Genomic DNA, 18254 nt, shown 5'->3' on the forward strand with positions numbered 1-18254 from the left:
TAACTTCATATCATGTCAAACCATAATTGTGAAAATTTTACTGAACATTTATATCAGAACGCTCAAAACATGCAGCCCAACTTCTCTATGTCCATTTATATTCAATTAGATATTCATTTTCTATCATTTCATTTATTCTTGTTTGTGCTAACAGAGTCTCATTCTTCTTCTTTTCATGGGAATCGAACAGTAATTCTGTGGTATACATTTTATCCCCACGTGACTCTTGAGGTGATCTGAACAGATAAAGCTGATGGAAATCGCAAAGCCCGGCCGTCATGTTGAAACACATCACCGTCGCATTTCTAACGATGAGAAGAGAAACTGTGGTCTTTTTAAAGTAGGCCAAGAACCCACAGCAGCTGACTGATAACCAAGGCAGCATGACCCTGAGGCTCATGATCAGTGTTTCACCACAAACAGTGGCTCAAGCTCCAGCTATAGTGGACACAGCAGACACGCAGCAGTTTCACACTTGGATCATTTAATGCGGTAGCTCGGTGACAGCTTTCTTCTCTTGGCAGAGCTCACGCCACCTGTTTTTTTTCTTTTCTTCCTTTTTTCCTTCCTTAAAGTTTGTTCAGCTTCCCCCTTCACTCTGTTGAGCTGCATACCTAACCACCAAGAATGCCATGAGGCGTGTGGCTACAAGCACACAGCTGATTGCATCACATCTCAGAGCGTCTGAGGGTGTGCGAGTGAGACAGAGAATCGTTTTTCTTCTTCTTCTATTTAACGTTAAGTCATATCAGGAAGTGCGATGCTGTGACAGTACAGAAGGAAGCGGGCGCACAATGGCACTATGTCTGTCTCTTGGATTGGTAACATGAGCACCCCGAGGGTGAAGGTCCCCCTGCTCCTGCTGCTGCTGCTGACCACTGTGCTGCCTGGGACAGGTAGGACCGGGGACATTAGTTTCTTTACTTTCAAACAAAGCAGTGCTCTCCGCTTTCCTGCCTCCTCCCCGCTTTTGCCGTTTGTGCGCTTCAGTTTTTCTTTTGGGGCACTCTGAGAACGTCTTTTTGACTGAAAATCAAAGGCTCCTATTGCTCACGCTTTCAAAATCAAAAAAACTTCTCCTATAGTTAAAATGTAACAAGCAGAAATTGACAGTATAGGGCTAGAAGAGTCACAGGTTTGACTGTGAGATGAGCGCCATGTGTAGAAATCAGTTACCTGTCTTTATAGTTTTATAAGTCTATAACAAGGTCAGCCAAAGCTGCCTCTTACAGGCGTCACAGTCTACAGTTAGTACACTCTGAAAAGGACAGTTTCAACACAACGTTATTGTTTTTTACTGAGTGGCAAACTTGCTTTAAACCAGTTGCTCAACATCATCACCTCCTAGTCCTCGGTTTTGCAACAGTTTAGATTTTTTTTGCAATCATTTGGACTAAACTAGACGGAAGTGCTGAGTTCCTGTGCGATCTGACTCGGGTTCGCTGTTTTTCACAATGTTGCCAATGAACTCAAGCAGAAGTAACAGTCTTCAGCCCCAGGTGTGTTTCACTTTTGCTATGAAATGCTGCAGATGCTTTACTTTCAAGTGTTCGCCGTCCAATTTCAATGACATAACAGCTCCCCAACACAAAGTAACGAGCTGTGTCCAAATACAGGGTTTGGCCAAGAAGAAATGGAACAAAGCGGGTCAGGGAATGACACAGTAACCACAGGTGAGGTGTAAATAATATGCTGCAAAAGTATGTGGACATGTTTTTTCTGTCAGTGCTCTGAGAAACAGATGTCTTAGTTTGTCTCAATCTTGATATCTTGATATCTCTAACTGAAGGCCTGAAGTTAAAAAAGAGATACTTGCTCATAAGATCACCATAGAGAGTAACCTGCGCGCATATATGTATAACCTTTGCCTTGAATTCCCTTTATTGAAACAATATCTTATAATAATATAATTAAAATTTACTTCAATTTATGTCTTTTAAGCATTTATTTGATGCATCAGTTTACAGCAGAACTTAACACCAATGTATTTATATACATTGGCGTGGATTTTAATCTTTTTTTCTGTCGTACTGGAGTTCCTGAGTGCACTTACACTGAAATTTTGGAGAGGAGAGCCCTCCCCTCTCCCCCAGATCCTTAAAGAATCACTTCTCCTCAGGTCTGCACTGAGCCTGTGGGCTGGGCTGTAAATTAAGCATTTACAAGTCTGAACTTGCAAAGAGGGGAAAGAAATCCCACCATGTGACGGTGTTTCAGTATTAATCAGCCCACTCAGCTGCAGTTCTGCAGACGCTGTCACCCACTTCAACACGTTCTCTTGGATAAACATCCAACAGTGAGCATGACTTCACCACCAAACGTCAGGTGCCCACCTCGCTGAATGGGGGAAAATCCCAGAGTCTCCAACACTGTGGCGAACGTCTGCAAAATATGAATTTTTTTTAAAATCGCAAGTATTTATGACTTTTTCCTCTAATGTGTTACAAGTGTTTTGTTTTTTCTGCGATGTTCACTCAGAGACTCATGCGTGCCTCTACTTATCAATACAGCCATTTTATTGCTTTTTTCTGCCACTAAGGTGTATTAAAGTAGCTTTTACTTTCCTGTACTTATTTTAAAGCTGTAGTGACTAATTTTTAGATCAGCGTTTCCCACGAAAGAGACAACACAACACGCTTTAATGTCTCATGACCCATGCAGCCAGCGATTCTTACAAAATTTCAGAGTATTAGCGTCCCTGCCCTCAAATACTCTGAATCATTTCAGAATGTACAACACTAATCGAAAGCATGACATGAATCATTCAGTGACTGTAAAGGAGGAAGGAGAGGGGCTTATGCTTTTCAAATTAACACAGAATTGTATTCTTTTTCTTTTCATTTCGTTTCTTTTTTTAAATTTATTTCTGCTGTTTATGGTTTTAGCTCTGATAAATGTATTTTCTCTGGGAGTCTGCCTAATTTAAATATATTTGTTTTTACTTTGAGAGTGCTTTTCAGTTACTTGTGCAGGCGTTGCCTACACATTAACTAAAATTACTAAGAATTTAAGCATCTTTGGACTTCATCAATGTTAATTTTGTAAGGGAGCTTATGGAACAATTTTTTTTTTAAATTTCCTGCCCAATATAAACTTAAAATCATCACAAACCTCCAAGTGAATGTGTCACATCATAAAAAACAGCTTCAGGAAATGGTATGGAACCTCGTTCTTCTTCTTTCCTCTCCCCGCAGTCGCCTCGCATTTATCTTGTGACCCTTTGAACGATGCCTGAACCCTAGTTCAACTCTAGCGACGACAACAATAACACTATTTTTTTTTTAACACATCCTCGGGTTTCTGCAAAGAGAGAAATTTTACTTACGTTTTGTTGCTAAAAATGAAAGCGGGCCTCGTATTGGGGTAATTGTGTTGCTTTTACTTAAGCAGTAATCTGGATATTGGATATTTTTAGCTTTACGATATTAGGTTTTTCTTTGTTGCTCTGTTTCTTTCATATTACAATAAAAAAAAAACTGTTATGATGTTACTACAGCATCTTTTTTGTATTTGGTTTTCAATTTAGATGCTTAGCAACCACACTTTTTGGATATCTACATACTTTTGTCCAGGAGTATGAACACATCTGCTCTTTCTGTTGTTCCCAGTTGTTACTGACACCAGTATAGTCATCAATCAGACCAGTTCAAATGGGACTCTGTACGGTGGGTCCACAGCAGCTTTTATTTTACATGAAATCATTTTCCCCCCATCATTACATGTGAATGATGCTTTGCTTTGTTTTTTATCATCATTTGTTCTGTTTTTGCTCCCTTTTCATTTTGGATGAAACCATCTCACAATTTCTGGTTGTTTCTACTCGGGGTTCATGCAGAAGGCAGTGCCTCCGGTAGTGGTATGTATAACTGACTGCTTCTTTTACCACATGAGTAATGATTGCATTAATTATCACCTGTGCAACTGTAGTAGTCACTGGGCTGAATTGAATGTAATGTCAGTAATGCCCCATGGTTTTAATTCCTGTGAAAATCCCCTCTTTGCATATTTTTATGCCAGTGAACAAATTTTAAGACCGTTACGAGGCCTGGGTGAAACGAATGATTAAACTGCTGTCTTCCTTCCACAGTTGCCACATCAATAGATGAAAACTCCATGGATGAAACTGAATCATCAGGCCTGGACCCCATCATTATCATTATCCCTGCAGTGCTGGTGGTCTTAATCATCTGCATGATAGTTTGTGGCATTTTCATCAACCGCAGGTGGAACAAACAAAAGAGAAATCCAGGTATGTCAATCAGAGGAGGGAATATTTTAAAGTTTCACTTCTCTCACTTAATCCTGGTGTCACAGATTATTAGGCAGAGGACTCACTCGCAGGACTCTGAAGTTTAGAGAGAAGGTGAGGGTTTATTTACAATGTGACACCAAGTGAGGATATATACATATATACAGTGAGACAGATAACACAGGGGGTGGAGCTTCAACTTAATCCACAACTCACTCAGAAAGTCCACTCCAAAATGCTCATGCTCACTCACACACATCCACAGAAATCCAGACGGCAGGGAAGACGTGCAGGGAATCTAGAAGGCCTGTACACAGAGAAAAACAAAAAGTCCAAAAACAAACAAAAAGTGAAGGACTGGGGGTGATAGACTGAAGTATCTGAAATAATTTAGTGTTTGGTGGTTTTTAATGACTACTGCAATTCTCTTCTGCATGGTCTCCCCCAAAAATCCCTCCATAAGCTTCAACTGGTTCAGAACTCTGCTGCTCGAATTATCACCAGAACCCCCTCCTACCAGCACATCACCCCTGTTCTTCAGGAACTTCACTGGCTCCCTGTGAAATTGCGGATAATTTTCAAACTTCTTCTGCTCACCTTCAAGGCCATTCATAACCTCGCTCCTTCTTACCTTTCTGACCTGTTAACCACCACTTGTTCTGCCCGTTCACTTCGTTCTTCTTCTATCCAGCTTACTGTACCTTCCTTCCGCCTCACCACCATGGGAAGCAGAGCTTTCAGCTGCTCTGCTCCCAGGCTGTGGAACTCTCTGCCCCCTGAAATAAGAAATATTGGGGAAAAAAAGAAAAAAAAAAGAAAAAGAAATATTGGTTCTCCCCCCCAGTTTAAATCCCAACTCAAAACTCATCTGTTCAAATCTGCATATTCACTGTGAATCCACTGTTTGTTCATTTTATCTTGTGCTTGTATTTTATTGTTCTTATTCTGCCATTGTTTTACTAAGTGTTTTATCCTATTGTAAAGTGTCCTTGGGTGACTTGAAAAGCGCTCATAAATAAAATGTATTATTATTATTATTCAATGTACAGATTATCTGATTTGTTTTTTTGTTTTTTTATGACTGCGGCCTTGACTGCTGCATATTCTCTGCTTGTAGACCTGAGTAAGGAAGATCCATATTTGGATGGATCCAGTACAGAGAAGGTGCCGATGTAAGTGTCACCCATGTCATTTTGCTACAACTGCTTATTGAACCTGTTAAAGAACTGATATCATCTCGATGTTCAGCGCTTTGTGAGAATAACTTCCTGCTTGTGGCTGCAGCTGAATGATACTGAGAGCTGTAAAGAAAACATATACTACCCCCTGGCTTCTGTGCAATCTTTTACTATAATACTACAAACACGTCTTTCTTTTTTATTTAAGTCCGACTTATTAAAGATTAAAAAATGTGGCTCTGAAGTCCTTTGAAATTATATTTGATGTGATGATACAAAAGAAAGAAAAAAAATATGACTCTCAGTCCTTCTTTGCGTCTTTCAGGCCGATGTTTGAAGAGGACGTGCCCTCTGTACTCGAGCTCGAAATGGAAGAGTTGGACGAGTGGATGAAAAAGGATGGTAGGTTTCACTGGATGAAGAAGAGAATTTGGAAACAAAAATACTGTGGCTAGGAATCTGATAGAAATACAGATCACAAAAGAAATACGTTGAAGTTCACTGACATCCAGGTTTTGGTGGTGTCGAGTGACTAAAAAGAAGGCACCAGGTCTTCTTTTTGTCTCTTAACCAAGAGACTCTGTCAGTTCTGAAACAACTGGCCAAGCGTCACAGGTATTTAAGCCCCAGCGAGGGAGGCTGTGCCCTTGGAGGTTGTCCTGAAGGTCACTGACATGCCATTAATCGTATGTGAGTCATGACATGAGTTAGGGTGTGGAAAAAAAGTCTTGCCACTGTCACTGGAGCTAAAGTGCCAGTAATGCTCTCAGACAAAAACTGGTTCAACCGAAAGATAAAACGCAAGCTGAGCATCATAGTGTAGTGCAGTGACAGGTGCTCAGACTTTTGCAACCACTCCACCAACGTGGAGAGCCACCCGCACAGGGAAAGACCCAGCTGGTTTGAGAGAGGCGTGAAGGAGGTGCCACAGTTTATCCAGCAGATGTCGCTGTTGTTTACATCAAGTAATCTCCAGCAGAGCTTCTTACGCTGAAGTTGCTATATTCCACACTGACTGATCTCATGACTTTTCTTTGAATTCTTTGCATAGGTGAAACTGCAGAGGACTCTAAATGTCTGTAACTGAATTTAAGGTGAGCATACCTGTGCATATTATCAAGTTATTAACATTTACAGACTATTTTGAGAATAATTTCTCTCAATTGCAACCTCACTTAGGATTTGTTTATATATTAGATCATTAGATCTCCAAAATGTGTTTTTAAACCAAATGATGATCAAGCATGAAGAAGTGTAGAGTTTTGAGTGACATTTTCCTGCTGCCTACTAACAAAACTTCACTTAATATTGATTTTCTCATAGTACAAACACAGAGCGTTGCGCAAACAAATTACTTATAGCATGTAGCACAACAATGCTAACACAACACAGATCAACAGCTGACTCGGGCAATAAAAAGTGTTTCCAAGCCATTTTCTCTCTGCTGCCAGCCTCTGTTTGTTGTGATGCACCAGCTGGTTTTCAGCAGAGCTGTGACTGATGAACTGTGACCCTTTCGTCACTGCACATGTTTGAAAGCGCAAACACCACTAACATCTGTTAGTGATTACAACAGGCATGCGTGGAAGTGTGGTGCAACTCAACCCTGGAATAGTCTCCTTTACTGGAAGAGCCGGGAAGGCGAGGTCAAGGTCCGCTCCGCGAACTGTTGACCAACGTCATTTACACATTGCTTTTTCCCAGGGTTTTATTTCCAAAGCTGTACAAGGGCTAGAGGTTACTTGCATTCAACTAGGAGGCACTTTGTACACACGAGGTTACACAAGAGATCTCAAAACAGAAGTAAATGTGATGTTGGTGTTGCTGCGGTTGCTCAATGCGATGCCATCTAGCGTGGCAGCTGTGCCCTGTTTGTCAGACCTGTGAATTTCCACGGTGACTCGGGCACAATGGTGGCTGGGAGTAAGAAAAGAAAGCATATGCAGTGTTGCTGAAAGCAAGTTTGTTAAAATAACCTAGAATAAGTTTAACCTTTGTGACATTCAGACGAAAACCAGTCTCATGACCAGTTTTAACCTAGTGATTAATTCGAGGATCCTGCAGGCTTCATTTATGTTGCCCATGAATGTAGATGCTTTTAGGTGCTTCAGTCAACTACAGCTTCATACCAGACCTCTTCATCAGCTTATTTACCACTCAAATATGAAGCTCTGGTTAGTGTGTAGCAAGAACGGAGGCTGTGAAAGGCATTGAGAGCAGAGCTAAACAGGAAGTTTCTGATGTTTGTGAAGCAAAACAATGAGCTGAAAAACACCAAAATGCAGATGCTTGGTTCTAAAGCGTGTGAAACCTTTATTCTACACAAGAATAGATTCATTGCCAAATATGCTCAGGAAAACAGGATGAATATCGGCCACTGCAAACGTTGCTTTCAAGTTAAGCACCTCCGCTCTGACTTTTCACACTTATGTTTTTTTTAGTCGTGTGTGGGATCATCACCTTTCCAGCTCAGCTCACGGGTAGCAGAGGAGCTGTGAAGTGAAGGTTTTATTGTTTTGTTGCTGCCAGAGTCTGAGGTTTGTGATTAGTGATCCTTCTTTGACGCTGCGTGAACCAGTGCTTACCATGTGTGCAGCGAGGCTGTGATGGACTGTACGGCACTGTGAGTCAGTGAATGTGGCACACTAGAGATGGAGTTGGGCTGAATTATGCTGTAATTTAAACCCTTTTGATCCCAAATATCAGCTGAAAAACTACCCGAATGTGTCAGTTTTACCACATCAGCTGCAAACACAGGACACTGGAGTTACATTTTAGAAGGTTGACCTTTAAGTCTGACATGTCTACCTCTTTCTCTTTCCCATGATTCCCTGTCTGCAGGTTAAAGGAGACACTGTCAACACAACGCAAGCCAGCACTGATGTTTGAACCTCCTCCACCAGCAATAATCCAGCCATGTGACTGTCTGGAAACAACAACACTTAACACTCATTTTTACAATTTTGCTGGAAAACAGCAACAAAAATTCAACCTCAAATTTTTTCTAATGCAACACCTCTGATAGCCGTTAGTGAACAGCAGCATATAACAACCGAACCAAAACCGTCTCTCTGTGATCCGTTTCACACCACATGGTGTTCTGCTTTAATATGCTGCCAGGTACATGTACAGTATTTTATGGCTCAGATTCATAATGTAGTAACTGATGATGTTACAATTAGGTCAATATCTCTCTCCTCTCCATCATAGATTGCACTGTTCTTTGTTTCTGCTTATGGCTTTTTCCTAAGCTCAAAGCCATTTTGTTGCATTACACTATGAGTCCCTCCAGCTGGAGGTTTTAAAGGGGAGATATCCAGCTGAATGCATGACAGAGAAGCAACTTTTTTAAGTGTTTTGTTTGAAATCTCAAAGCCTGTTTCTAAAGCTTTGGATAAATTATTTCCCGTCATCGAAGCAGCTCTCAGAAAGCTGCACCCGATAAGATTTTTATCTCTCCACAGATAACAAATAACTCGTTGACTGAACACTTTATATTCTTTCCTTTGTCTTTGAAAGTGTTGAATCAAAGCAGTTGTAACATTGATCCAAATGTGAGCTCTACTTTCTTATAGCGTCAGTCAGTATTGTGCGGGATCCTGCACTGTAAATATGAGAATACAGTATACCAAAAGATGTTTGTAAATATTTCATAAAGGCACTTGTGTCATTGATTTGCTGATGGTGCTTTAAGTAAAATTTCAATAAATAAAACCTTGCCATAAAATTCGTCTGTCTTTGTGTGTGTGTGTGTGTGCGTGTGTCTTTGTCTTTGTTTTCCACGAAGATGGATCCCCTTGAAATTTAGACATCACAGTCAACTGATGATGAATCCTGTACCGGTTATGGTGGTGCTTACGTTTCCTTGAGTGCCACTGTTCAGTTCGGATTTTTGATTGTCTTGAAATTTGACTGTAGGAATATCAGCAGCTCAAACCTTTTACTTCACCCAGTAAAATTTTGTATCCTAGTGATTTTGGTTTTTTCCTCTTGTTGTGTACCCATGAAATTACAATTTGTGGATCTGGTCTGTGTGTGTGTGTGTGTGTTTCGTCTAAACTAGTGCTTGCCCATGTTAGAGTAGTCCTTGAACCTTTCTGGAGTGTTAGCATGCTAATATTACTGGTATTCACATTTATAGATGTGAAAAAAGAAAAGAAGGAGGTCTTATATGTTAAACGTGGGTTGATTTAAGCTGTTGCTAGGTGGTTGCTAGGCATGTATAAATCAGGTTTTATGGCTATAGATGAAATCTTGCGAAGGTGTGAAACTAAAACAACAGGATGTTTTCATATGGTGCTAAAAATAGATAATTTTAACCCGTTGCTAGGTGGTTGCCAAGCAATGTGGTGATGTCATAATATATCATGCACAGTTCAACACTTTGGATATAAAGCAGATTTTACTGTGATTAAATTAAGACTATAGGATGTTTTCATAAGATGTTGTCAGTGCACGAATCCATAAACAGGCCGTCTTAACTCATTGTGAGGCCGTTGCTAGGCAGCATGATGCAATTATCTGATATAGATAAGAACCTTCAGAAGCCTAAAGGGAGATGAACCTGTGTGCCAAGTTTGGTTGCTCAACTTCTGATGTTCTAGGAGGAGTTGGCGGACAAAGAAACAAATAAACGCAATCTCTCTCTTTCTCACACACACACACACACACACACACACACACACACACACACAGTAATGACTAAGTACCTGTAAAAACAAACCCAGCTGAAGCCTGTGGTTTTGGCTAATTAGCGCCTCTTTTTCTAACACACTAAACATGTAGCGCTGCACAGAAAGCTGCTTTTCTTTTTATACTGTGTGTGATTCTAATGTTTTAGCCATTGTGCTGAAAAATATGCAGCCCGTGAAGTCATAAATGAAACTGTAGCTCGATGCAACAATGGCTAAAGCTCTTTTAAAGCAACCACTGGAGAGCTGGCTTGCTCGGGGGTTGTGTTTTTTTAAGCGAGTACCTCTTTTCACAGTTCTGCTTCTTTGCACAACACTTACAGCATCCCCTCCCCTGACCACTGGCATTAGTCAGTGCAGTAAGGTTTGTAACAAGCTGAGATTGTGTGGTACCACCAGGAGCATGGTTGCTGCTTTATCATTGTTTGCTGCTCGTAAACACCAACACCTGTTACGCCCATATCCACACGCTGTTTATATTGAAGTAAGTCAGGTTAAAGAACACCAAAGTAGCACCACTTACCTAAAAATTGCACATTCAAGACCACATTACATGATTTCCTATTTTCAGCTTCATGTTAGTGAAACTCAGAGTGGTTGAAGTTACATTTTCATTCATTGCACCACTTTAAAGTGGTGACATTTGTGTTCATTCAGGCCCATAAGTATTTGACACAGCTTCTCTGATTCAGCCTTTTGTCTCTTTCATAGGTTTATTTTGGTTTTTCAGCCATGGATGGCCTCCTTCACTTCACATGCAATAATATTTCTTTGGACAGTGGAAAACTACCAAATAGGCATTCAACACTTGGAATCACCTGGGTGTGAAACTGATGGCTGGTTTTCCAATTACTTTTGATCCTCTTTGGTTAAACAGCTTGAATTAAATGCTGAAAGTCTGTGCTTTAATCACATGCTATTTGTTTGATTTAAAATCTTCTCTGGTGGTTTACAGAGGCAAAGTTAGAAAAAAAATGCCATGGTCCAAATACCTATGGATCTAACTGTATATAACAGCAGATTAAAGCACAATAAGACACGTGTTTCTGTCACTGTGGGCCTACACTCCGCTTTAGCTCATACTGCCTTGAATCCACTGATGAGCCTCTCCTGTTTCCATCTACAAGCTCTGTTTGTCTGATGGACACTTGTGAAAAGCTGATGGGATTTATACCACAGGAAGGTCTGAGGGAGCGAGGCCAGACGATCCATGCAAAGCAATGAATACAAATGAGAAAGAAGTCTCTCACAGCACTTTTCCCCCTCCTGTTCTCCCTCTTTCCCATTAAATTTCCAGACAGCAGTTCTGTCTGTCACCGCATGCATAGTGTCAGCGCTGACTTAACACCGAGATTTTGACAATCAACAGCTAACAGAGTAGAAAATTACTCTTTACATGCATGTATCAAACTTACTTGGTATCAACATTATCAAGTAGCCGTTCTCTGGCTGTAATTTGATAGGGTTTCAGTTTGGGGCATCGCACCGAGGTTACGTTTTTAAGACCTGCAGAAAAAGAAGCTTTTAGTTTACTTTATATGTAGTTAAATAGCACTCTTCAAAACAGAACAGAAGCTTTCCACTGCTCCCTCATTCACAAGGGTTCGTCACAGCAAGTAGCTCTACATATTTGTTAGATTTTTTTTAATGCTGGATGCCAGATTAATGGCACCATCCCAAAGAGGTTTGTGTGTCCTCCTGTGATCAGAATGGCGAGATTTTGCTCATTAGGTGAATGTGTAAGCGCTACCCTGTAGAGGGAAGTGCTAAACAATAATTAACACAACAATTTTGAGATCCTCAGTCATGGAGGCTGAACTGCAAAGGCTCAATCACCTTTAATGATCAAACATGTGGCTGGGACCACTGACGAGGCCCTGCCACAAGGTCTCAGGCATAGGGCGAGCACATACAGACGCAGCAGCTGGTACACGTAGGCAGGAGTTTTAAAAAACAGCAATAAAACCTTAAAATGTATTCTAAAACTAACAGGTGGCCTCTGAAGGGCTGTAAGAACAAATGGGGGTCACTCCTTTAGCTAGGTGTTAAAAGCTCAGCAGCAGGATTTTGAGTTTTGTTGCCTCACACCTTTATTACAGCTTCTTCACTTATCCTAAACAATGTGCTACAGAAATCTTCTAAAGAAATCCAAATAAGCTTCTGTACACTGACTCCTAGACAGTCATTAAAGAGGTCTTTCAGTTTGCAAAAAAATTCTCAGGACGAGGTTTGATAAATGTCAAAATGATATCACTCATAAGTGTTTCGAGAGCTTGAGAAGCCAAACGACACATTTCAACTGAGTGTTTGTTATAAGGCACTTGGGCTGCTTTTGGAACTTCACTATTGGGTACTAAACGTTAATAATTCTGCTATTTTTGACCTTTGGTTGCTCTGACTTTGCTGCAGAGCTAGAATATGCTCTCCATGGCTTGCCTCTTTGCTATATTTCTGACACTTTAGTCTTATGAAACCTTCATTCTTTCTGACCCTCATATTGTTTGTTTGCTGCAGGGTTTAAATCACTTAAGGGTAATTCATGACTTTCTTACAGACATATCATTAGATTAAGCTAGTTTCACTACTACTTATGTTTGTTTACGCTTTCTCTCCAATTGGTCCTTCTTAGTTGACTTGCTAGTATATTTAAAAATAGAATGAAAGACAGAGCCTTGAACTTCCAGCCCCTCTTGTGTGGAACAGTTTGGATTCAGGACACAGACGCCTTCTCTGTTTTTAACATTAGGCTTAAAACTTTCCTTTTTGATAAAGCTTTTTATTAGAACTGGATCAGGTGACCCTGAGTCATCCCTTAGTTATGCTGCGATAGGCCTAGGCTGCTGTTCTTCTTCACTCACCTTTTTTCATGTGTTTATACACCAGTCTGCATTTAATCATTAGTTATTATTAATCTCTGGCTCTCTTTCTTCAATTGAAAAATTGAAGTAGTGTTTTTGTTTTTTAATTGGAAAATGTATCATTTAGGAAAATATTCCCAGACCTAACCTTCTCTGAAGTAAGGATTTCTTGTTCGTCCTTGTCTTCAGAGGGGTTAAAAGTACACAAATTATTTAGGTAAGTAAAAGTACAAATGCGTGTTCCAAAAAAATACTTTAGTTAGAATTTAAATACTGTTTCAACAATTCAAGTAAAAGTGAAAAGCATGTACTCAAAGTAAGAAAGTAAATCGTCTTTGAAGGGCGTTTTTGCCAGTTAGCTTTTTGTGCAAAGCTAAGAACCTCATGCTATATTCATGTGCTAATAAAAGGATATTAGAGCATAGAAATACAAACATTTTTGTTTTTTCTTTCACTTTGCTTCCACAACTAAAAATTCAGTGAGAAATATTGCATTTGAAATGATCAGACACTTAAAAATCATCCCTACCTTTATGCTGGCACTAGCTTGATTCTGCCCACCGAATCTTGTTGATATCGGCACCAAAAATTCTGTCCAAATTCTATAGGCTCGTGATTTAGGCCCAAATCAGTTTGATATTTGAAATAAAAAACTTCCATTATATGAAGTGATGATCCTCTTTTGAAATGAGTAGAAAGTACAAATAGTTATTTGCACTTTTAATCATCATTGCTGAAAGCTGCAGTACAAATGAAGTTGATCATTATGCTATAATTACACTGTGATCCAGTGAAAGCTTGATGACAAAGTGAAGATGCACTTCAGACTCTGGCTTTCAGGTCGATGTGCTCCAGCAGCAGGTGTGGAATTTAATTTACTGGTGGGATCAGAGGATCAGATTATGGTTAAACTGGTTTGAATAAAACAGCAAAGTGATTCAAATCAAACATGACCCGAGCGCTTTCATCTTCTACTTGTGGCAAAGGAATCTCTCACAAAGGTGTGTATATTCGCAGATATGTGGGTGGACAGGTGCATTTATAACTTTGCTTAAAGGCATGTCTGTCACGGTGAGCAGACATATGATGTAATCCCCTCCAGGATTCACTCATAACATCATATTTCCAAAGCCCCCGTCTTCTCCAAATTTACAGGCTTTGTTGACTGAATCAGTGTCTACCCAGCAGGCACTGTTGCTGCCTGTCACACTCTATCAGCTCGATTTTCACAGACGCACCAGCATCCGTGTTTGTTTGCCTTCGAGAGTTGACAAACTGTGTGCGATGTCACAGAGCGTCATCTGTCTGTCGCAGTCGCTGCGTTCAGCCATTCTTGGGCAACGTTTGAGTGGAAAACAGGGACGAGGAAATCTGCGAGCGTCATTAAAAGAAGACTTTCAGGTCTGATTTCGATACGTTGGAGTCGTGATGCACAATTTAATGCACATTATTTCCTCTGCGTCCCATTAAAGGTTGCTTCAGAGACATCTGCCAGGGCTGTAAATGCCTCTCTAGCTTTCTAGTTTGTGAGTGTTTGCAGTGCATAAACTATTTGCTATGCTTTATTTTTTGTGTATATCTACTTCTTTAGACCTCTAAAAATGTTTTTATTAAGACAATTCAAGAGGAAAAATGCTTCCTTGCTTCTAATAATATATGTTACCTCTAAAGGCCTTAACCTGTGACGAGGAGTCAAAAACAAGGCAAAAAGGCCTGGAAATCACTGTTTTAAACAATCATTAGGAAGCTCTAGGGAAAGTTCCATGTTTAGGTGTGGTGATGACCACAACAGCAGGCAGAGAAATCCCCCTGACACAAAAATTTCAAGCTGTGGTTCAGATTTCTTTGAGAACTCACTTACAGGACCTCTTTCCATAAAGCCCAGCTACAGCAGCTTTCAAACCCTATTTGAGAGAAAATTTAGCTAGAAAGTGTGGATATTTACAGTCATTCTTTGTTTCCAGGGTGTGCTTTCATTGACCGGATGCCAGCCTCAATTCCACACTTCTCATGATCACATGTTTGGTGCTTAGTGATATCTCAGGGTTTCAGACTCTCCCTGCAGGATCCAGATACAGGCCATGAAAATGACCATGAGCCAAAGCTAACCACAGCTGGCACCACATGGCTAACTTGAGCAGGAGCAGCCTCACACTAATCCACAATAACTCTCTTCTTTTTTTTTTTTGCCTTTGAATAAATGCAGCTCAATATTCTGGGAAGAATTAGGGCAGCCTACATGATTTCTGACGTGCTGTGTAAATTTCCATTTATAGCCTCTCACTTCCTGTGTTATTACTCAAACTTTAATGATTAGAAAATATATATTTTCAGTTTCCAGTCATGAATACAAAAAATGTTTTATTAGTATATATAAAAATATTATTACATGTATTATTGTTGCTGATCTTCACCTAAGCATTGGTTTTGCCTCTTTTCATAAAAGGTGTCTATCTATCTATCTATCTATCTATCTATCTATCTATCTATCTATCTATCTATCTATCTATCTATCTATCTATCTATCTATCTATCTATCTATCTGGGTTTTTAAAGCTCTTCTTTGGACGTTTGCTGCCTTTTATTCTGTTGTCTGTCAAGATGATCACAGACTGCTTCAATAATGTTGAGCTCCGGGCTCTGAGGAGGCTGATCCATGACTGATGGTGTTCAGTTGTTTGTTTTTCTATCCAGATCTGATTTTACATATTTTACATTCTTACTAGATGGTATTACATAGCGGATCAAAACCGGACTGCACTTTTCTGCGAAATGCAGCCCCAAACCATGACAGAGTCTCCATCGTGTTTTACAGATGGTTGTAGACACCCATTCACTGACAATGATCAGACCTGTTGCCACTGAGTTTCAGTCCAGTTCTTGTGTAATTTGGCATATCACAGCCTTTTCTCCCTGTTTCCTTTTCTTAAGAATCACTTATTGAAAGCCACGCTTCCACTGAGACCATTTGTGATGAAGCTTCAGTGAACAGTAGATCAGCCGCGTCAGGTCTTTGCTAGATTTTTTTCCTATTTCATAAGGAGATGACTTCCAAATACTGTTCATCTGCGGTGGATTGTTTTTTAGGCTTTCCACTGGTCCTTTTGTCCTCCTCTTGTCCTGTTTCCTCAACTTTTATTTATTTGTGACTGCATGTTAATTGTAAAGATACAATGTACAATGTAATACATGTAAATTGCCTAAAGATACACTTTAAAATTAGATCTTTGCTAAGTTGTCTATTATGTGTAGACACAACACTCGCTCATCTCTTGGTTTAGGTGCCCTTTTTATCCTTGAGTGAGTCTTAGGTCATTGTTAGAGCTTAACAAAAAAATTAAACAAAAAACAAAAAAACAACTACAAGAAAGTCTGGCTCTTTGGAAGAAACAAGGGGTCGATCAAGACTTTTGTACTGTAAAAATTCTTCATATAATGATAAACAAATGCTTTGATCGCAAGTAAGTGTTGTATGAGGGTAAGATGCTTTGTTCATGACTTTTATACATCATAAAACTGAAAAAACTTATACAAAACCAAACCTAGAGGTTTTACTGATCAGCAGTGATGTTCTTCTGTGGTTAGTAAGCAGAACTTTTCCTCTGTTTTACTGGTTACTATGATTTGGATCATTCTCATGTTTAGATCAGTATACAGCTCTGAGTCGCCCCTGGATTTGATTAGAGGCAGCCAACTGGGAGTGTGAGCTCCTTCAAAACAGCCCCCAGACCCAGAAGAGGGAGCCTGTTTATAAGCAGTTAAGTAACTTTGATGTCTTGTGTAACTCAGAGGTTCAAAGGATGGGAGCAGTGATCTGGAGCCCCCACTCCTGCAGCCCCCTCCCAAAGGTCACCCAGATTGAACCAGATCACAGCACTCCAGCTACAGTGAATGAGGAGGAAACAGAGCAGAGGGATACCTAATTAAATCATTCATTTATTCATATAAAAAAGAATGATGAATTAATTTATTAAGTGAAAGAATTACCTAAACCTTCCTTGACCTGTGTGAAAAAAATAAGAGCTGCAATCAAATGTTTGTGCTAACTGCCAATGAGTCATTCACATCAAGTATTTTCACCACATTGAGGGGTTTTCCAACATAGACTTTTTAAGGTATCAACTTTAACTAGGTCACTCGCAAACCCCATTGTTTTTTTTAGCCATTCAGAGGTAGGTTTATCCGGTCGTTAAGTGATGACATGACGAATCCTACTTCCGGGCCTAAAGTAGTCTGCGTTTAATATGGCTTTTGTGTTGTTAACATTGTTAATGTTATGTATTTTCTTCTATTTAATCTCAAAAAGCTCCTAAAAAAAGCTCCTAAAACAGTCAGTGATCACTGTTGACCTCCCTCGGCTTTTATTACCGCTAATCATTTATTTAAGCTCAGTTTTTAAAACCTTAGGATGTAACTACAGCCCAGCCCATGCAGCAGTATATGAATGACTAACCTCGTATTGTGGATGGATTATCTCAGTTGTTCTCCTGGTTGAAGTTTGGTCCTTTTACAGCATCCTGCCATGCGATTACATTTGTTCCTGACCACCGAGAACACTCACGTTAACTTTTTATCGAGTGGAAAAAAGTTAGCTTGTTTATATTATGCTAACATAGCTGTGTCGCTAGCGGTCACGTAGCACATCATTATATAGCAGCTAGCCCAACTTCAGTAACCCTACAAACATCACTGCTGTTTAGTTTTCTGTCTTCATTTATGCTGGAAGTGATAACAGAGCTGTACGTTTTAATTTGTTTCCAAAACCCCGCAGTCAGGACATGCTATATTGTATTTAGATAGAAGCTAGCGAGCTAACTTCCTGCTAACTTCTAACTCCGTTAAATGTCATAAATTCCGTTTTCATGGATGCCTGGATGTTAAACTCAATTGTTACACCTGGTATTAAAGATGAAAGACTTTAGACAGTTTTTCAACTCTCAGTAATGCCATAGTGATCGTTTGATATATGGACCTGCAGCGGAGTTTAGGCCCAGACATGGCTAGTGACGTCAGACTTAACGACCGGATTGTTGTGTTTCTGATCATTGTCCTCTTGAGGGGGCATGAACTGATGGCCAGACACTTTCCTTCAGGAGTTTCTGGTAGAGAGCAGAATGATTCAATCAATAATAGCAAGCCTTTCAGGTCCTAAAGCAGCAAAGCATCCCTAGACCATTGCACTACCACCACCATGTTTTACTGTTGCTATGGTGGGTTTTTTTTTTTATGAAATACTGTGCTGAGCTTTATGCAGATGTAATGGGACTCACCTTCCAAA

The 18254-nt window shown here is 40.0% G+C and overlaps 1 protein-coding gene across 3 annotated transcripts; it reads left to right on the forward strand.

The window, feature by feature from the left end:
• The first annotated feature begins 693 nt into the window (after positions 1-693).
• On the forward strand, positions 694-9154 carry tmem154 (transmembrane protein 154). 3 transcript variants are annotated; one of them, XM_076884806.1, is made up of 9 exons: positions 694-896; positions 1617-1673; positions 3609-3665; positions 3839-3856; positions 4088-4249; positions 5367-5421; positions 5753-5829; positions 6479-6521; positions 8269-9154. In XM_076884806.1, the coding sequence occupies exons 1-8, from the start codon at positions 803-805 to the stop codon at positions 6508-6510; spliced, it is 552 nt and encodes a 183-aa protein (XP_076740921.1). In that variant the 5' UTR covers positions 694-802; the 3' UTR covers positions 6511-6521; positions 8269-9154. The 3 variants fall into 3 exon arrangements, with proteins under 3 accessions (XP_076740921.1, XP_076740922.1, XP_004549356.1); XM_004549299.5 differs by having other exon boundaries at positions 698-896; positions 3836-3856; XM_076884807.1 differs by lacking the exon at positions 6479-6521 and having other exon boundaries at positions 3836-3856.
• The last annotated feature ends 9100 nt before the right edge of the window (positions 9155-18254 follow it).

Source organism: Maylandia zebra, linkage group LG6, assembly GCF_041146795.1.
Source record: "Maylandia zebra isolate NMK-2024a linkage group LG6, Mzebra_GT3a, whole genome shotgun sequence".
Classification (NCBI taxonomy): Eukaryota; Metazoa; Chordata; class Actinopteri; order Cichliformes; family Cichlidae; genus Maylandia; species Maylandia zebra.